Below are 21620 nucleotides of genomic sequence, written 5' to 3'. Positions count from 1 at the left end.
TTTGTTCAATTATCCTGTCCTGAAATATTGAGATTTCAATTGCAATAGGACAGATATTTTAAAATGAGGACCTCCCTGAAAAATCTGAGTATATGCTTGGCTGTTTTTTGAAATGGGGTCTCACTCTGCCTCCCAGGTTGGAGTTCAGTGGTACAATCATGGCTCACTGTAGCCTCAACCTTTCAGGCCCAAGCAGTCTTCCCACCTCAGCCTGCCAAATAGCTGGGACTACAGGTGTTTGCCACCATGCCTGGCGAATTTTTTAAATTTTTGTAGATACAGAGTCTTGCTGTGTTGCCCAGGCTGGTCTGGAACTCCAGGGCTCAAGGGATTCTCCTGCCTCAGCCTCCCAAAGTGCTGGGATTACAGTCATGAGCTACCACACCCTGCCTGCTTGGCATTTGAATATTTTAAGTAATTACTCTAAATCAGATTATAAAGTAGAATGAAACATGTCCTTATTTAATGAAATTAGGATTAAAAAAAAAAAAACATCTGTTTTGCAACAGCTGAATGATGTTGCATCCTTGATGGCTTAATTGTATCCCCACTGGTTGGCACAATTCCTGGACCCTGAGTGGTATTACCTGCTTTCCAGTGTAGCAGCTAACTTCATCTGGCTCTCGTTATGATTATCCAGGAGAGACAAATACTTGCTCTAAGATTATTTTACTAAAATTGTTCCTGGTAAACCTCTGTATTTTTAGTAAAAGACTCAATTCCATAAAAGCCAGAATATTCCATTCACCATTCTTTATCTTTCCCTCAGTTCCTCATTGTTCCGGCCATCGTGGGCAGTGCCCTCCTCCATCGGCTGTCTGATGACTGCTGGGAAAAGATAACAGCATGGATTTATGGAATGGGACTCTGTGCCCTCTTCATCGTTTCTACAGTATTTCACATTGTATCATGGAAAAAGAGCCACTTAAGGTACAGTGGATGGCATGCTGTTTCAACAGATCCAAATACTTGACTCAACGTGTTTGGTACCCTCCCAAGCTGGCATGCTTTAGTCAAGTAGGGCAAAGAGTAGACATTTTTCTGCCTTGTAGACTAGAATACTATCCCATTATTCAGGACTTGTTCTTTGGACTGGATGAAGTTTTAGGACTCCTCCCCAGTAGGTATCTATAAAGGTAGGCCTTTGCTCAGTAACCCCAAACAAAACCTAACTGATTCCCCAGGACTTACCACTTAAAAACCTGAGAGCTATTTTCCAATACTATCAAGCACACTAAGGATATGATGAGAGCAGCAGCTATGGGGTAGTGACAAAGCACACTGAGCTTGGAGTCAGCAGGCAGGCTTTGAGGCCCAGCCCTGCTCTTTAATTTTGGGTAAATCACGACCTTGTGGAGCCTCAGTATCTGTATCACTAAAATGAGAATAATAATACCTGAGTCACACAGTCAGTGTGATAGGTGAATGAGATAAGGTACTTGAAAATAACTTGAAAATTACAAAAGACCCTATGAGTGTGTGAGGTGTGAAGGTATACTTATAGTTTGCGTTTACCATTTTGCAAAGTTTAGCTTTCAGAATTAAGTCTTGTGTATATTATTCAAACAGAGTTCACGTATTTTGCTATTAATAGTCAAGCACTTTCAAAACAATACTATAGCTCTTGGCCTGCCAATGAGAAGAACGTAAACGCTTTCCTCCTCTGAGTGAAGGATTGATTTTGGAGCACCACACCATTTAGGTGGGAATGGTTTGCTTGTGAAATGGATTCTGCACAACCCTAAAGGGCAAAACTTCTTTTCAAAAAAGGAAGTTTCAGAGCAGACTATGAGCAATTTAAAGAAATACTCGAATATGCCTTTTGGTTTTAAAGAACGTCCAAAAAAAACTCAAACTATTCAAACAATCTGATATTTAAAAGATATGCTCCTTTTACAAGCAGGATTTGAGATTTATGAGATGATTACTGGTTTCCTCACATGCAGAATCCTAGAGTTTTAGAGCTGGGAGGATCTTTAGAAATCATCTAATTCAAATCACTTCATTTTTATTTGGGGGAACTGAGGCTCAGAGAAGTGGCCTGACTTGTCTGAGTCAGTGAAACTGGCAAAATCTGATTATTCCAAGACCTCTGACTCCAAGTCCTAGTTTTTTTCACCATATCTTTTACAATATTGCATATAGCTTGCAGTCTGCTACCTTTTCCTGTAAGGTGACAGTTTCCTGGGCTTAAAATAAAACCACAGCATTGAATCACAAGGGCACTCTGGGACACACTCACAAGAGAACCACAAAAGTGCCTGTCCTGGCTCCTTAGGACACACTGTCGCAGCGCCCAGAGGCCAGTTTAGATGCAAAGTACTATATTACCTTCTTGGCACAATTTAGTGCTTGTGGTTGTTTCAGCAAACTTGGCTTTGCTGTCTAGATTCTGGATCAATAAAAAGTTGTAGGTACCTACTTCAGTATTCTGGGTCTCCCTGCCAGAGGTGTAATAGAAACTAGATTCTCTTTAACTTTGAATAGCATTGCTAGAATCATATGCCATGTGTAGATTTTTGCTCCTCATTAAAATTTCTAAATATCAAAAAAGCCTTATTTAAGTAAAAGTGAGAAGGGAATTCGCATTTATTATGTGGTAGGTGCTCCTGTGTGCTAGGTACTATGCTAGATACGTGGCCTACATTATCTCATTTAATGTTCACACATACTCCATGAGAAAGATCTTATTTCCACTTTACCTATGAGGTAAGTGAGAGTCAGAGAGGTCGGTGGCAGATCTTGGATAAGATTCCAGGTCTGTTGTCTACCTACTCTAACAGCGTATAACAATCTAGAAAACAGAATTAGAAAGGCCCAAAACCTTGCTAGAAATCACAGTCATCCAAGGAGTTTTAAAAACTTATTCTTCTCCTTCCTCCACCCTCTATCTCACCTCCTAGCCCTTCAGAGTCTTCTGAACTGGAGGCCATCACTGTATTTTGTAAGCTCCCCAGGGGATGATATGCAGTCAAGTTTGAAAAGCATTGACGTAATGTTTGCTTCTTTAGACCTATGGCGTAAAGTATCATCTATGGGTATGCTATAGCTTCTGATGACTAGTAGACTGAAACCCATTCTTTCTCACAAATGTATTTTTCATTCCTTTAAAACTTTCTTATTTTTAATTTTTGTGGATACATGGTAGGTATATATATTTATGGAATACATTTTTGTTTTTTTTGAGACAGACTATCACTCTGTTGCCCAGACTGGAGTGCAGTGGTGCGATCTCAGCTCACTGCCACCTCCGCCTCCTGGGTTCAAGTGATTCTTGTGCTTCAGCCATCCGAGTAGCTTGGACTACAGGCGTGCGCCACCACACCTGGCTAATTTTTGTATTTTTAGTAGAGACAGTGTTTCACCGTGTTGGCCAGGCTGGTCTCAAATTCCTGACCTCAAGTGATCCACCTGCCTCAGCCTCCCAAAGTGCTGTGATTATTGCTGTGAGCCACCATGCCCAGGCTTTATGGGGTATGTTTTTTCACTTACTCACACAAGTCTTTATTAGTTTGCTTTGGTCAATGTTACGTGTAGGGGGAGGAAAGTCTAATACTAGCGTTCCCTCAAATTATAGTTATACCTGCTTGGACACTGAAAATAGATTCAAGATGATATTACAAATTTGTACTTTTAAATTACCTCAGTAAAGGGCAAATTCCATCTAATCCATTTTATGAATAGACCTCAGTGAACCAAACTCTTTGTACATATACCTCTGACTTTTCAGTTTTGGAAGGAGGAACTTGCTTAGAAATACAGGTGGCTATGCTTTTGTAGTAAATGTGCCATTTTTTGTTTTTGTTACTGTTTTTCCTAAGTTAGTTTCTGAATTTCCTTTATTACTGTTTACTGTCCACACCAGGATATTTGAAGTAAAAACTGTAAATACATTCTAAAAAGACACAAAGAATGTGATTTCAGCTCAGGGAGTGTTTACTGAACATCAGGACTTTGCCCTGCACTGATAGGAGCTGGGGCAGGTTGGGGGGAGGTGGTCTCCCCTCCAGGAACTTCATTTTTCTGTTAGAGGGGATCCAAAAGAAATGGAAAACATCAGAAAAAGACAGATTTTGTTTGTTTGCTTTAACCACTTCAGGCTTTCTAACTATCATGGGGCTCTGTCCCTATGTCTCATATATGCTGAGAGAATCTATTGTATGTGCAACCTAAAAAATAACAGAAAGCTTTTACTCATGACTTCATAACATTAACAGCAACAAAAATCTGTGTAACCTTGGAAGAACAAGTGTAAAGGCCATGAGAACTAGAACAAGAATGGAAATTGCAACATAGTGGAGTGATAACCCGTACTTCCCATCTGAATACTTTCTGACAAATTTACTTTTTTTTCCCCCTCACTAGGACAGTGGAGCATTGTTTTCACATGTGTGATAGAATGGTTATCTATTTCTTCATTGCTGCTTCTTATGCTCCATGGTAAGATACAGTCTTCCTATTTTCGAAGGTAGTGATTTTATGATTAGAATTCCTCACTCCTCCTTTTCTCTCTCCCTCTTGTCCCCACCCTCAGCCCTCATGTGTACACCACCTCCCCTCCTCCTGAACACATACATGCATGCATTTTTTTTCCCATTTGATGTACTTGGGTCAGATTGCATATTTGAAGGGGAGAATATTGCTGCTGTTTATAATATCTGGGTATTGGATTGTTCAAGAAGTGCTATGAACTTGTGTGCAGATAGCTTGCTCACTCTTGAAATCTGTAACCTTTGTTCTCCATATTGTTTCCCTATACCTCTGCTATTGTTCAGAACACTAGAAAATTGAATTGTTCAAGTGGAAATGCTGTAAATATGTATGAGGAAAGCAAGCTTATTTATTTATTTATTTATTTATTTATTTATTTATTTATTTATTTATTTATTTTGAGACGGAGTCTCACAATCTCGGCTCACTGCAACCTCTGCCTCCCGAGTTTAAGAGATTCTTCTGCCTCAGCCTCCTGAGTAACTGGGATTACAGGCACATGCTACCATGCCTGGCTAATTTTTGTACTTTTAGTAGAGACAGGGTTTCACCATGTTGGCCAGGCTGGTCAGGAACTCCTGACCTCAAGTGATCTGCCCACCTTGATCTCCCAAAGTGCTGGGATTACAGGCGTGAGCCTCCGTGCCCGGCCTATTTTTTTATTTTTTGAGACAGGGTCTCACTCTGTCTCCCAGGCTGGAATGCAGTGGCGTGATCTCAGCTCACTACAATCTCTGCCTCCTGGGTTCAAGTGATTCTCACACCTCATTCTCCCAAGTAGCTGGGACTACAGGCATGTGCCACCACACCCAGCTAATTTTTGTATTTTTGGGGGGAGACGGGATTTCACTGTGTTGGCCATGCAGCTCACTGCAACCTCCACCTCTCAGATTCAAGTGATTCTCCCACCTCATTCTCCCAAGTAGCTGGGACTACAGGCGTGTGCCACCACACCGAGCTAATTTTTGTATTTTTTGGTGGAGATAGGGTTTCACCATGTTGTCGATACCAGGTTGGTATCGAACTCCGACCCCAAGTGATCTGCCCGCCTCTGCCTCCCAAAGTGTTGGGATTACAGGCATGAGCCACCATGCTTGGCCATTTTTGTTTGTTTGTTTGTTTGTTTTGAGACAGAGTCTCACTATGTTGCCCAGGCTGGAGTACAGTGGCAGTGGCCCATGGTCTCAGCTCATGCAACCTCCACCTCCCGGGTTCAAGCGATTCTCCTGCCTCAGCCTCTCGAGTAGCTGGGATTATAGGTGCCTGCTACCACATCTGGCTTCTTTGTTTGTTGGTTTTTTGAGACAGTCTCACTCTGTCACCAAGGCTGGGGTACAGAGGTGTGATCTCAGCTCACTGCAACCTCTGCCTCCCAGGTTCAAGTGATTCTCCTGTCTCAGCCTTTGAGTAGCTGGGGCCACAGGCATGTGCCACCATGCCTGGCTAATTTTTCTATTTTTAGTAGAGACGAGGTTTCGCCATGTTACCCAGGCTGGTCTCAAACTCCTGACCTCAAGTGATCTGCCCACCTCAGCCTCCCAAAGTGCTGGGATTACAGGCGAGAGCCACCGCACCCAGCCTGTTTTTGAAATTTAAGCCATTTGTCTTCAATTCACCTTAAGTGCAGTAGCTACTATATAGCAAGTGTGTTTACCATTTCTTTTGCTGAGTAAGAGAACCATTTAAAATACCTAGTATCCTGTTCATTGCCTTTGATCTTTCTGCCTTTTTGGTGCTGATCAAATATAATCTTTTGTTGCTTTGAAACTCTTAATTAAAGAAACATTAGCTTTCTTCTACAAGACATAATCCAGTTTTAAAAACTCAGAAGCTTATATTTTGCAATCATCTACTGTAGTCATTAGAAACAGTATGCCTCTAGATTCTGGCTAATGCAGCATCAATGATTCAAAAGAAACCTGATTATCTGAAGGAGTAAAAAGTAAGTGCTATCTTTGCCCAGCATCTGACTAAATTATAGGTCGGCTTCATGTTGGAAGAAGAACACTGAAAGGCTTTTATGAATGGACATTAAATGCCCAGAACAATGCTTATTTCAGTAGGAACCTGCAGGGTGTTCCAAACAGGATTCCTTACTTAGTTATTTTAAATTCTTTAATTTAAAATAAGTAAATGAATAAAAATAATTTAAATGTGAGCTGAGGAGTTAAATATCATAGTAGGCAATTTGTTTACCTGTAGTTTTAGATATGTAGGCTGTACTTTTTCCATTTGGAAATGTGACTTTTGTAGTTACAGATAATCAGGACAACATTTGTTTTTTCCTCATTTATTCTTATTTTTTTTTTTTTTTCTTTGAGACGCAGTTTTGCTCTTGTTGCCCAGGCTGGACTGGACTGCAATGGTGCGATCTTGGCTCACCGCAACCTCTGCCTCCTGGGTTCAAGAGATTCTCCTGCCTCAGCCTTCCAAGTAGCTGGGATTACAGGCACGTGCCACCATGCCCAGCTAATTTTTTTGTATTTTTAGTAGAGATGGGGTTTCACCATGTTAGTCAGGCTGGTCTCCAACCCCTGACCTCAGGTGATCCACCCATGTCAGCTTCCTAAAGTGCTGGGATTACAGGTGTGAGCCACCGCACCTGGCCTCATTTATTTTATTTATTTTTTTTGAGACAGAGTCTTGTTCTGTCACCCAGGCTGGAGTGCAGTGGTGTGATCTCAGCTCACTGCAACCTCTACCTCCTGGGTTCAAGCGATTCTCCTGCCTCAGCCTCCCTAGTAGCTGGTATTACAGGTGCCCACCACCATGCCCAGCTAACTTTTGTATTTTTAGTAGAGACTGGGTTCCACCATGTTGGCCAGGCTGGTCTTGAACTCCTGACCTGAAGTGATCTGCCTGCCTTGGCCTCCCAAAGTTCTGAGATTTACAGGTGTGAGCCACTGTTCCTGAACTTCTCATGTATTCTTAATATGAAATTAGTACAAATGAATTTGCAGCATTTTAAAATTCAAACCTCACAACAGTCCATGGTTAAATTCTAACAAAATGTCTTCCATAATACATGTTAGGAATAATTCTTCTCATACTCTCTCTTGGCAGAGAGACTGATAATGGAGACACATTTGGTTTGTGTATTAGGTATCCACTGTGGGTATCTGATCCTGGGTCAAAATTTTGTTCCAGGTTCTTCTCATTAAGCTTTGTAAGTAATCTGCTCCCAAATACATGGTCAGAAATTAAAGGGCAAGCAGTTTTGACCTCATTCTGCCTAATAGGGTAAGTTAGGCGTCATAAGAGTGCTGGGACTCCCTTCAACTTGTCTGCTTTTAGCTGGTTCTATTTTTAAACCATGTTGAAACTAATTTTTTTTTTTTTTAGGTGGAGTCTTGCTCTGTCGCCCAGACTGGAGTGCAGTGGTGCAATCTCAGCTCACTGCAACCTCCGCCTCCCGGGCTCAAGCAATTCTCCTGCCTCAGCCTCCCGAGCAACTTGGATTACAGGCACATGCCACCACACCTGGCTAATTTTTGTATTTTTAGTAGAGATGGGGTTTCACCATGTTGGCCAGGCTCATCTTGAACTCCTGACCTCAAGTGATCCGTCTGCCTCGGCCTCCCAAAGTGCTGGGATTACAGATGTGAGCCACCACTCCCGGCCTAATTCTGAGTCTTAAAGGTCGACTGACAAATTTGTTTTTGAGTTGCTTAATTTTACCTAAATTGCCCAAATGCCTGCTTGATGTGTTGAGTGTGTTTTCTTCCTGCTCTTATCCTAAGACTTTCTCAGTTTTCAATGACACAGGTTCTATGAATTCCCTTCATTTATCACTTCTGTTCTTTGTTGTCACGTTTACATTTTTAGGTTAAATCTTCGTGAACTTGGACCCCTGGCATCTCATATGCGTTGGTTTATCTGGCTCATGGCAGCTGGAGGAACCATTTATGTATTTCTCTACCATGAAAAGTAAGAGAAAATAATTTACATTTGATAGTTTTAAAATTGACTGCCTAAATATTATCTGCACTGCAATACAATTTACTTTTATTTGTACTTCAAAACAGTAGAAATACATAAATAGAATATGTTATTTTTAATAAATCTTCAAAACCATTTGGTATTCATTATTAGTGGAAAGATTGCTGTGGAAAAACAAGAGTGGTACAGGTTTGGTATAATGTAGTTGAGGGGACATGGTGACCAGCCCCTTTGGAGTCCATCAGACTTCATTTCTATAGCATGAGGCAAATTGGCCTTATTCTCTGTGATTCAGTCATCACGTGAGAAAACCAGCCACTTGTCAAGGTGTCTATGAAGATTGGAGAGAATAGATATTAAGTGCTCAGTACAATATACCTAAATAAGGGCCTAGAGGGTATTCCAAAAAGGGTATCTTGAGAAAAAGGATGTTGGGAAGGACATTGGAACGCTTAATATCCTATGCCTAGGGCACAGCTTTTTAGCCAGTTATTCATAGCTGATAGTCCTAATTATTGAGCCATATAAAAACAAAAGCTAATTGAAATTTAGTATCTTTGCTCTAGAGGAGACCTTCAAGGTCCCCTATTCCAACTTCATGATTAAAAAGTCAGAATATTTAGGATATGCATCAAATTAGTGACTCATCTGGAAATTAGGACCCAAACATCCAAGTTCTGATTCCATTGCTCTTTTTATTACCCTGTATGTTTGAATTTGAGAAACACACAACCAGGAAATCTTTGTCATTGGGTTTATTTACAGTTCATTAAATTCTTTATCTATTGTGCTTGGCAGAATGGCTCTCAGAATTGAACATAATTTGTGTTTATCAGAAAATACTAAATTGTTTTCCCCTTTCAGAAGAAGAAAATGGTAGTTTTCACTAACTTCTTTTTGTCTCTGAAATTCACTTAAATACCTTTTTGACCATAATTAGCAATGCTGAGTAGTGTTATATATTATAGCATATTTAAGTCCAAGGGAACGGTTTGCTTCTTGGACTCAAATCTCTTATTTATATCCTTGGATAAAATAGGAAGTCAAGAAAGGCAACTATCTTTTCTCCTTTTCCCGGCCTTCTGGTGTAAACAAAACCCATAAACCCATTCTTCCCCTATCTGATTATTTCATGGTAGGCTTTGAGTATAAAACACGATGAATGAGGTATGAGTCACCCTTGGCCATTCAGTTTGGCAGACATTAGGGAGTACCTAAATTGTGTCAGGTACTGTTCTAGGATTTACAGATCAAAACATAATTAATCTTGGTTCCTGCCTTTGAGGAGCTTATCGTCTGGTTTGATTAGGCTGAAATGTAATTTGAATTTCAATACAATGTATTTCTTAGGGTTTTTAGATCTTTTGTAGTCTAACGTGATGAGCCTTAAAATTACAGTTTGTGCAGGTGCAAAATAAAGAGACAAGCAAAATTACACGTCCTTTCCTTAGGGCTTGCTGTTCCTTTTTGCTGATAAACTAGGCTCCAGGCTGCATCTCCATTCATCTTCAGAATTTCACTTCTAGCTCTGGATTGGAATGGTAATGAAAGCAGACACTGTAGGATCAGAAGAGGAAATATTTTACAAGGTGGAGTGGGTTAAACGATAACTACTTTTGGCAGAAAACATTTTCTTTTTTTTTTTTTGAGACTGAGTCTCGCTCTGTCACCCAGACTGGATGGAGTGCAGTGGTGCGATCTCGGCTCACTGCAAGCTCCGCCTCCCGGGTTCACGCCATTCTCCTGCCTCATCTCCTGGAGTAGCTGGGACTACAGGCGCTCGCCACGCCCAGCTAATTTTTTGTATTTTTAGTAGGGACGGGTTTCACCGTGTTAATCAGGATGGTCTCAATCTCCTGACCTCGTGATCCGCCCGCCTCGGCTTCCCAAAGTGCTGGGATTACAGGCATGAGCCACCGTGCCCGGCCGGCAGAAAACATTTTCTAGGAGGCATGTGGGATTTGATGCCTTTTCAACCCTGAGAGAAATGCTAGTTCCTTGTTACTCAGCTACTGTGTTTTAGTTAGAGGCCTAGTGGTTGCCTACTGAGAAATAAAGTTTTATTTGAATAGTTAAGAGTTTACATTTCTTTCTCAAAAGTAAAAAGGAAAGGCTGGTATGTAAATTGTTAGGTGTTATAGAAATTTATAAGTTAAATTAACTGCATTTTTGTTCCTGCAGATATAAGGTGGTTGAACTCTTTTTCTATCTCACAATGGGATTCTCTCCAGCCTTGGTGGTGACATCAATGGTAAGACATGGCTTCAGAATTTTAGTTATTTTCTTTTAAGCTGCTGGAACTTAACATGATTATGGATATGATATGTAGCTTTTCTTTATAAAGTTATGTCCATTAAATAGAGGCTCAAAAGAAAAAGAACTTATAAATAATGAAGTGTTTAGCTGGGCATGGTGGCATGTGCCTGTGGTCCCAGCTGCATGGGAGGCTGAGGCAGGAGGATTGCTTGAGCCCAGGAGGTTGAGGCTGTGGTGAGCTGTGTTCATGCCACTGCATTACAGCCTGAGGAACAGAGCGAGACCCTGTCTCAAAAAATAATAAAAATAATGAAGTGTGCCAGCAACTCGTAAGCTTGCACTAGGTACCGTGTACAGTTTGGGAAAGCTATAAATTTAGGTATGTTTCTGTCTTTGTGGTACTTTCCTGAATCAGAACCAGAATAGGTTCAGAGAGGTATTTTTCAAATCCCTTTACTCTTACTTTTCCTTTCCCTTGCTTTTAAGTCATAAGTCAAGCACTTTTTTTGTTTGTTTGTTCTGTTTTCTAAGGCAAGCACTTTTTTTTTTTCTTTTACTTTGCTTGAAAATATCTTTTGGGGATTTTCGTGGGTAAAGTGTAACATTACCTGTAATAGGCAGTTGCATGTATATATTTGAATTCCCTTTCAAATTGAATTACTGTTGAGAAGTCTGTGTGTGTCTGTCTTTTTGAAATGAAAATATATTATTACGACTTCATGGTTCCATCCACCTGGTTACCAGCCCTTTAGCTTATATATTGCAGTATCTTAGGCTCTAGGCACTATATTAACTAAGGAGGTCCCAAGGTGTTTCGTTTGAACCCTTTGAGCCTACATTGTTCAGAAGAACTGTGCTTAGGATTTCACTCCTAATCTCATAGGCACATTGTAAGAACCTTTTTTTTTTTTTTTTTTTGAGACAAAGTCTTGCTCTGTCGCCCAGGCTGGAGTGCAGTAGAGCGATCTTGGCTCACTGCAACCTCCGCCTGCTGAGTTCAAGTGATTCTCCCACCTCAGCCTCCTAAGTAGCTGAGATTACAGATGCAGGCTGCAACCCTTGGCTAATTTTTTGTATTTTTAGTAGAGATGGGGTTTCACCAAGTTGGCTAGTCTGTTCTTGAACTCCTGAGCTCAGGTGATCCACCTGCCTCGGCCTCCCAAAGTGCTGGGATTATAGGCGTAAGCCATCGCGCCTGGCCGTAAGAACATAATTATGTGATAGTTTTTTTCCTGGTCACAAAAACACCTATAAAATGTTTAAAAGTTTGAAATCTGGTTCTGTTTTTTCGGGGGATGTCTTCATGAGAATATAACAAAATACATTTCTTTGAGATACGAGGTTTATGATGGCTTTAATAATTACCTAGCACCCAAAATACATATAGATGGTAAAAGCAACAGGGAATGGTAAGGAGGAGGAGTTAAAGGACAGAAATGAGAAAATCAGCCTTGAAGGCCATATAGTTAGAAGGCATTTCAGGACACCCCAAGCAATATAAGCAAGGTTTGTGCAGCTTAATAGAGTAGAATTTCAAGCAAATTCCCTCTGGGTATCATAAGAGCAGGTTAATCCAGTAATTTCACTAGCCTAAATTTGAAATTGACATTTCCATAAGTGGTACAATAGCAGGTGACTAATGTTTGTGATAATCAAGCAGGATGATCCCCCACACTGCCTTCGTAGAACTTAGAGTCAAGCAGGCAAATGCAGTTCCTATTAAAGAAAAAGAGATCATGAAATTTGATAAAATATTTGATGGGGGAAAGTTCAGGCTGCTATGGGAACACGACAGAAGTACCAGAGGAAGTGATATTTCAGCTGATTTGGAAAAACATGTAGAAGCTGAGAGATGGTAGGGGTGAGGCAAGTGTTACAGGTAGAGAATACAGCATGAAGGAAGCCCAGAGAAGGGGAAAGCACCAGCATCTTTGGAGAAATGAAAATAGCTCATTGTTTGTAACATAAAATACATGTACCAGCTTGAGTTATGTACATATGCATGGTGGGGGCAGGTATGCAGGTAGCACAAGTCTTGTAATAAAGGTGGAGAGCTAGACAAGAGTCCAGATCACAAAGGACCTCAAAAGCCACTAACACAGTAACAGAATGAATGAAAATGCGAATCTTTGGTTCTGGCCAGAATCATGGGTCTCAGACTTACCCTTCTGCCATAAAGAACTGTAAAACTAGAAAAAGAATAAAGGCAACTGTTTTTTGGCTCTGAACCCAAACAGTACAGGACTGTGATCCTTGAAGGAAGAGAAACCAAGAAAATGAGCTTTGAATTCACCCCAGTTGTTTCCCTGGAGACACTTTCCAAACAGCAACAAAAGGAGGTAAAGCCCAGAGAACAGCAGCCTGGGTGGAGGAAACAGAAATTACAGTTCAGGTTACTGACATGGCTGCAGTTTGTGGGGCAGGGTATGGAAGAGGAGGAAGCCGCTCAGGGAGGATGCTTCAGAAATCCATGAAGCAGTTTCCGTGAGTCGTTGTCCAGATATCAAGCTGAATGTTGTACGGGGCAAAACTCTGCAAGCTCCAGTTGCAAATAACTCTTAGAAGGCTGGAAGATAAATGGAAATTCCAGACAGTTCCCAGTGCTGAAAGACATTGAAGTTCCAACCAAGCAGAGTTCAGAGATGGTGCTGGACATCCCAGGCACTCAGTTGACCCTGCCAAGGCCACAGCTTAGGAGTAGAGCTACTCTATCCCTAGAGAGAGGGCTACTCTAGAACTGCCATAACAAGGCCCAGACAAACCTTGAAAGGATAAAATTGATCCTCCAGTAAATAAACCACCTAACAGAACAAAATCAACAATTTTTAAAGGAATACAACAGAATCTTTACTGTAACAACTTAGCATGTACCATAAGTAAATATTATCAGAAATAAATCAATAATAATGTAATAAAATAAATAATAAATATATAATAAATATTACCAGATAGGCAAGAAACTGGAAAGTGACACATACCTAAGGGAAAACAGATCAATAGACACAGATCAAAAGACGGGAGAGATACTGAGATTCGCACACAGGGAGTTTAAAACAGATGAGGAATCTCAGAAAATACCTGGATACTTATGAAGAAGAATCCACATGGAGATTCTAGATCCGAAAACTGTGATGTCTTAAGAAAAAAAAATTATTGGAGGGATTTAATAACAGATTGGATATTGCAGAAGCAAAGTTCAGTGAACTTGAAGCCAGGTCAGTAGAAACTATACAAACTGAAGCATGAGAGAAAAGAGTGATTTAAAAATGAACAAAAGAAGAAAGAAATTGGGGCAGTTTTTTGTTTTGGGTTTTTTGTTTTACAGTTTTTCTTTTTCTTTTTTTTTTTTTTGAAGAAATAATAGTTACAACTTTTCCAAATTTGATGAAAAATATCAACCTAGAGATCCACAAAGCACGAGGAGGCCTGAGCAGGATAAACACAAAGAAAACTACACTAAGACACATTAAAGTCAAATTACTAAAAAACAAAGGCAAAGACAAGACCTTAAAATCAGCCAGAGAGAGAAAAAAGAGCAAGGAGAGAAGATGACCACTGACATTTTATCAGAATTCATGGGAGCAGGAATACAATGTAATGGCACATTTAAAATGCTGAAAGGGGCCAGGTGCTGTGGCTCACGCATGTAATCCCAGCACGTTGGAGGCTGAGGCGGGTGGATCATGTGAAGTCAGGAGTTCAAGACCAGCCTGGCCAACATGGTGAAACCCTGTCTCTACTAAAAATACAAAAATTAGCCGAATGTGATGGCAGAGCTCCTGTAATCCCAGCTACTCGAGAGGCTGAGGCTGAGGCAGGAAAATCGCCTGAACCCAAGAGGTGGAGGTTGTAGGAGGTTGTAGTGAGCTGAGGTCGGGCCACTGCACTCCAGCCTAGGCAACAACATGAGACTCCATCTCAAAAATAAATAAAATAAAATAAATAAATAAATAAAATGCGGAAAGGAAAAAACAAAAAAACCCTATCAACTTCAAGTTGAAGTTAGCACAGTTTAGTAATATTAATGTCAAAAATTTAACCAGGGAGGCCAAGGCAGGCAGATCACTTGAGGTCAGGAGTTCGAGACCAGCCTAGCCAACATGGCAAAACCCGTCTCTACTAAAAATACAAAAATTAGCTGGGCGTGGTGGTGGGCACCTGTAGTCCCAGCTACTTGGGAGGCTGAGGCAGGAGAATCACTAGAACACGGGAGGCAGAGGTTACAGTGAGCCAAGATCGTGCCACTGCACTCCAGCCTGGGCAACGGAGCAAGATGCTGTCTCTAAATAAATAAATAAATAAACCAGGATTGCTAGAAATGATGAATTTGTATGTAAATACATGGCTGTTTTTCATTTCTTAATTTCTTCACAAGATAACATGGGGGTTTCTAACATGCAGAAGTAAAGTACATGGTAACAATGGATGGGGTGGAGAAATAGAAGCACATTGTTTTAAGGGTCTTAACCTTGTATAGGGGATATAATAATAAAGGTACATTGTGATGAGCTAAGGATGCACACTGTAATCCGTAGAATAACCACCACTGGCCAGGCGCGGTGGCTCACGCCTGTAATCCCAGCACTTTGGGAGGCCGAGTTGGGTGGATCACGAGGTCAGGAGTTCGAGACCAGCCTGACCGACATGATGAAACCCCATCTCTACTAGAAATACAAAAATTAGCCAGGTGTGGTGGCACACGCCTGTAATCCCATCTACTTGGGAGGCTGAGGCAGGAGAATCCACTTGAACCCGGGAGGCGGAGTTTGCAGTGAGCTGAGATCATGCACTGCACTCCAGCCTGGGCAACAGAACAAGACTCCATCTCAGAAAAAAAAAAGAATAACCACCACCACCACCAACAACAACAAAAGCAAAATAAATGTTATAGTTAAGTAGTCAAGAGAAAAGATAAAATGGAATCCCAAAGTTATTCAATTTAGTCTAAAGCAGGTGGGAAAATTGGAAAACGGAAACAAAGGATGGATGAAACCAAATAGAAAACAGAGAGCAAGACGGGAGACTTCAATACAACCATATCAGTAATTAGGTACCTCATATATAATAACAATTACATCACAATGGACTGAACACTCCAACTAAAAGGCAGAGATTGTCAGACTGGATAAAAAAGTTTTCTCATCTGTATAATGGGGATAATAGTACCTAATTTAGGGTCGTTGTGAAGATTAAATGAATAAATATATGAAGTGCTTCAAACAGTGCCTGGCACATAGTTACAATAATGATAATGATAATGAAAAAAAAATTCTGTTTTGATACAGAATTAACTATGTTCTAGGTCTTTGAAAGTTGAGGTAAATGTGGTATCTTGAGGATACTAGTTAACAGAATGCATGTCAAAACTAACCTGTGTACTTGGTTTGGTGTCTTGCTTGTTTTGGCAGAAAGGAAAAAAAAAGGGTATTTTGTAACAGTGACTGGCCATGTGATTTTATTCAGGCCACTTCACTGCTCTGGCCTTAGTCTCCTCACCTCTGCAATAAGGGGGTTGTGTTAGATGAGTGACTCTTACTATTTGGGAGTCCCTGTGCCCCTTTGCGAATCTGATGAGAGCCTTACCCCTATCCTAGAAGAGGGCTCCTAATACACACACAAATACTTTTGTATAATGTGTATTCATTGCTGTATAACCTTGAGGAATTAATAACGTGTGGTATTTTGTCTTTGTTTTTACTTTTTAAATAAAAATAAATCTAGCTGAAGTCCTTTCTTACCAAGGTTAGGAAGAAATCCAATGTCAGTCCATTTGGATTGGCTCCTTCCCCATCTTTTGATCCCACACAAAACATGGGGGCTTCTGTGAACTTTGAAAAAGGACTGAAGCTCACAGCTGGCCCTAGATCCTCACACCTGGTCCTTAGCTCATGATGGTTTATTGTTGCCTTGCTTTTAGCCGAGGCCCTTGGGGCCCATTCTAATCAGGTGCCTGAGTTAGAGCTTCCCTTTACTCTTGCGGGGCACACAAGGCTGCTGCCCAGTGCCCAGGCCTCTAGGACACCCACACACCTATCCCCTTCCAAGGCCCTGCCGTGATCTGCCTTAGGTTTCCATTCACTCTGCAGAACCTGTCTCCTTTCTATTCCTAGTCCTCAGAAATCCAGGGGACTAACTTGTTTCTTCATCAGCTTCTAAGCATTTCCTCTATTCTCTCTCCTCATTCATACAAGCCATTTTAATCTTGTAGATGGGCCTTGGTCTTTGAAAACCAAGAACAGCCTAAAAAATTCTCCCTTCTGCCCTAAGACACACAAGAATATTAACTTATTGCTAAGCCAAGCAATGGCCAGGCTCAAAGACAAAAAGGCCTGGAGACATCTAGAAGGCTAGGAAATATCTTGTACTATGTGATCTGTGATCTCAGAGGTCACTTCTAGTTACGATTTTCCTGTGTCAGCCTTAAGGAATCTATAAGCTCACATAAGCAGGGGAAGTCTCAAAGCAGCAATCAGTGTAGAACAGTGTTTGAGAAGGACAAAGGGAAGTAAATACCCTGCCTGAGATGTAAATTATAAATAGAGTGGCTTGGGCCTGCCTTAGTAGGGAAGGAAGCATTTAAAGGGGAAGATGAGAACAGAGGATTGCACTTTATTAAAATGAACTCCCATGTCTGGCTATGATTGCAGTTTGCTTAAATATGCTGTAAATGAGCAGAATGTTCTGCTTTTTCATTTGGGACCTGTAATGTGATTGCTTGCTCAACTCAAGATTGTCAGTCCAAAGGGCAATCCAGGTCGATGTATAAGAGACTTTTTTTATGTTTGGTTCATGTTTACAGATCAGGATTGTGTTCACACAGCTTCTTCATTGTCTAGAAAATCAAGAGCCTTAGAGAGAATTACAGTTATCTGTAGCTTGCCATGCAGAGTAACATCAAACCCTTTTTATTTTTTTTTCTCTGTTGACAGAACAACACCGATGGACTTCAGGAACTTGCCTGTGGGGGCTTAATTTATTGCTTGGGAGTTGTGTTCTTCAAGAGTGATGGCATCATTCCATTTGCCCACGCCATCTGGCACCTGTTTGTGGCCACGGCAGCTGCAGTGCATTACTACGCCATTTGGAAATACCTTTACCGAAGTCCTACGGACTTTATGCGGCATTTATGACCAATGTGTACTAATTCTCCAAACCAGTATTATTTCAATTATGGCACTTGGGAGTGGGGTGAGAGCTGAACATTGCACAGGGAAAGAAAAAAAATAACTGCACTGACTTTATATCTTTTGAATATAATTACTGTGAAAGTATAAAGGCTGTGTTCTGGAATTTTCTGCCTCACAGCAAATAAATAAGGTAGTGAATTAATTATTCATTCCATTCCACTATCATGAAGGACTCTGAATAGACTTGGCCAACTGATGTTTACAAACCAGACTTTTATATTTTAATTTTACAGATTTTACTACATGATTTTTCTAAATTACTATGTCAGGTTGTAAAAGTCAGTGCAATAACAAACCTTCCTTTTTGAGAAGAAAATTGTTTCTATTACTTTCCCATTCACTAGGTAAAGAATCATGGACAGAACTTACACTACTTTTTACCATGTTTCATCTTGGCATAACATGGTTCTTTTTTAAATAGAAACTTTAGTTTTTTGTAAATTTTTAAAAAAATATTTCATTGATATGCATCTCTGCAGGTCCTCATTCATGTTGTAAATTTTTGCAGCAAGCAGTCAACATTCCACAAATGAACAAACATTATACCTCTTCTGATAGTTTTATTAAGCATGGAGAAATTGCCAATTTTTAAAAACTGCAGTTTTCCAAACTTTTCTGCCAACCTCTTACTCTGAATTCAGTGCTGCTTTGGGACATATACTTGACCTAGCTTGGTTTACCAGTGATGGAAAAGTATTTTGATATCATTAACTTTTTCAAAAGATCCAACTTTTTCTCTATGCCTTTGCCACATTCTCTTCAGGGTCTCTTTCCACAGTGGATAAATGTTTTTTCTGTATTATGACAGTATTGTTGTGATGGCCATCTGCTGGAAACTCCTGAAGAGCATTATGTATTACAGTGAGCAGTTGTATTGCCTGTTTGGTGCCCAATGGTTAAGTCATTGTCACTTAGCTTTATATTGTCAGTTTGATATTTATTTTAAATTGTGGAACTAGATGCATAAATTCACATTTCTGTCTTTCCTTTGCATCTTCTCATATATTGTGTTTTTTTTTTTTCCTAGAAAAAATATTTAAAGCATTGTTTGACAGGTAGAAACTCATGTATCTGTAGTCCATGAGTTATATCCTGGCTCATTGGAGTGATATTTATGTATTATTTTTACTTTTCTCTCAGTGTCTTATATTAAGATTAACATGTTGTTAATAGTTGCTTTGTTGATTAATCTCTCTTGTTGGTGTTTTAATAAATGAAATAGGCTTGCCTTTAGATCGGGTGCTGATATTGCCTGTTTCCTAGTAATGGGCTGATCAAATGTTCAGTGGAATTCTTGGTTTGATGATAAGCTTATTAATTGAAATTTTTTACTGATGTGGCTTTAAAAGAGGTTTATTTTGTATATGTTTAGAACTCTCTGATTTTGATGAATTATATGGGAATGAGAAACAGAAGAAGTGGTATTTGCTGGCGAGTTAAATAGGCAAGGTACCCAGTGATAACACCAACCAAACCACTCCTATCTGCATGATTCTGAACATCTGGATGCCTGTTGTTTTACTGTGTATATTTTATTTTTAATATATTAACTTTGTGGATTCATTTAAGGTCTACTCAAAAGTAACACTGTCAAAACCACTAATATGTATGTAAAAATTGTGCTGTATACTACAATAAAGTTGTTACTTGGATTTGTTCCACTGTTTCTAAATTAGATGACTGTGAAAATAATAATGCATATTTGAGAGTTTGAGCTCATCCAGCATTTGTAATTTGTATACTAGTCTTTAAAAAAAAAAAAAGTCCAAATGGAAAGAAAAATGAATACACCCTGTCACTTAGAACTTTCTAGTCTACTTTTTAATAATTGAAATGCCAGAGCCAGCTCAAACATTAATCAACAGACATTTTCAGTTTAAAATACACTAGTCAGGACCTAATGATTTCAAGTTTTTTAGATGATGCATCCTTACCAAGATAAGCCTTTTGGTTTAGCATATTTAATATTCTATAGGACTGAGGTGACAGTCTTTTATGTTACCAACCAGACAAGTAGCAGATTATAAATCTTAACAACTCTCCGAGTGTTAGATGCCATTCTACCTCTTCTGTAGTGTGGGAAACCAGGGCCAGAGAAGTTTAACTGCTTCGCCCTAAATCAGGGAGCTGGAACAGCAACCAGCTCTATCTGATTCCGAAGCCTCCCATTGACTCTATACCACTGCATTTCTAGAGTCAGCAAAAACAAATAAAAAAACTTGAACTAAAAATTCATCAGACATGGACACAGAAAAGAAAACACTATTCACATGGTTTAGAGCCTCAATAATCCCTCAGATAACTCTCCGTCAAATCTAATTTTGAGGATTGAGTGTCTTGAAGCGTTATGATTCCCAAGAGTTCTGTCCTCTAGGTCACCAGTGTGACCTCATCCATTTCTAGAGTGTCCCCACTATTGTGCTGTCAGCTTCTTGGTCAGTATCTCCAGCCTTAAACTATTTTCTAAGGACTAGACCTCTCTCTAATCAACTGCCTAAATGCTCCCAGACATATTGACTCAAACCGTCCCAAACTGATTTCATTATCTTTCCTCATCCTACCACCAAACCTATTTTCTGAAATTTCCTAACTTAGTTAATGGCATGGCCACAGCCATCTGTTCATTCATGCATCCTTGATTTCTTGCACCCCCCAGATGCAACAGGTCAGCCAGAACTGTCACCCCTGCCTTTCTCACAACTCCCTGGTCTGGTTCCTCACCTCTCTTCACACTGCAGGGTCCTAAAAAGACCTACTTAGCACTCATCAGACTACAGCAGCCACCTCCTCATTTGTATCCCTGCCACTGCTTACACCCCTCAAATGAGCTCATCCTCCACACTGTACCAGCATTATCTTCCCAAAATAAAATCTGAGCATGTGTCTCGATGCTCCAAAACTTCCACTGACTATTATCCTATAAGATTCACGCCAGATGCTTTAGCGTGGACTCTTCACATGCTGACTCCGCCTGATCGGCCCTCTCCCCAGCTGAACCCCACTTGACATCAGCCCTGCTAGTGATTTTCACAGCCTCCCCCACAACACACATGCCCTCATGGTGCTTTTGCAGCTGTGTTTTTGTACCTGCTGTTCCTTGGCCTGGAATGCCCTTACTCCAGCCCCTTTCCTACCTGGCAAATAGTTGCTTATTCCAAGCCTTCATCAGGTGCCACCCATCTCCCTTGTGCCATTGACCAAGTTCCCCCTGGCATGAGTAGTAGTGCCCTCCTTTGACCCCATGGCACAGATATTCCTTCATGGCCCCTGTCATGGTGCATTGTGATTGTGTTTACTGTCTTTACCTCTGGTCTTGGGACTGACCTCCTTCAGGCAGGGACAGAGTCTCAGCCACTTCTGTTCCTAGCTTCTAGGATAGCACTGGCTTATGACAAGAGTGAAGAAGTTTTGTTGAATGAAAGGGGCAGGGTCGGGGGAAGGTTGGAGAATGTTGCTGTGGAAGGGAAAGACTGAGAATAAAGCATTTTTTAGGACAGACTTTGGTTTTAGCAAGTTTATCCTGTCCATCACAAGCACTCTTACTAGCTGGAAACTGACTTTTAGCTTCTTAGGCCTTAGAGGCTTTTTTGACCACAAGGGTCAGCTAGAACATTCGTGGCAACCACAGGAAAGTTGATGAGAAAAAAGAGTGTAAATATTAGAAAATATGTCCTAAAGAAGAAAATGTCCAGCATTTTTATTGGTGATTTCCTAGAAATAACTCAACAATTTACAAAATTATTTTGG

At 40.4% G+C, this 21620-nt stretch overlaps 1 protein-coding gene across 1 annotated transcript in view; it reads left to right on the top strand.

Moving 5' to 3' along the window:
- The window catches only part of MMD (monocyte to macrophage differentiation associated), a 29315-nt gene extending 9790 nt beyond the window's left edge, over nt 1-19525 (top strand). Inside the window, exons 3-7 of the mRNA XM_003817416.5 lie at nt 770-930; nt 4366-4440; nt 8317-8418; nt 10612-10681; nt 17616-19525. Coding sequence (XP_003817464.1) covers nt 770-930; nt 4366-4440; nt 8317-8418; nt 10612-10681; nt 17616-17816 — 609 coding nt within the window. The 3' untranslated portion in view covers nt 17817-19525. The remainder of the gene's footprint in view (nt 1-769; nt 931-4365; nt 4441-8316; nt 8419-10611; nt 10682-17615) is intronic.
- Nucleotides 19526-21620: the final 2095 nt, after the last annotated feature.

The sequence above is a fragment of the Pan paniscus genome, chromosome 19 (genome assembly GCF_029289425.2).
Source record: "Pan paniscus chromosome 19, NHGRI_mPanPan1-v2.0_pri, whole genome shotgun sequence".
Lineage (NCBI taxonomy): Eukaryota > Metazoa > Chordata > Mammalia > Primates > Hominidae > Pan > Pan paniscus.
Note: the sequence above shows the minus strand (reverse complement) of the source record. Positions and strands in the feature narration are given on the sequence as shown.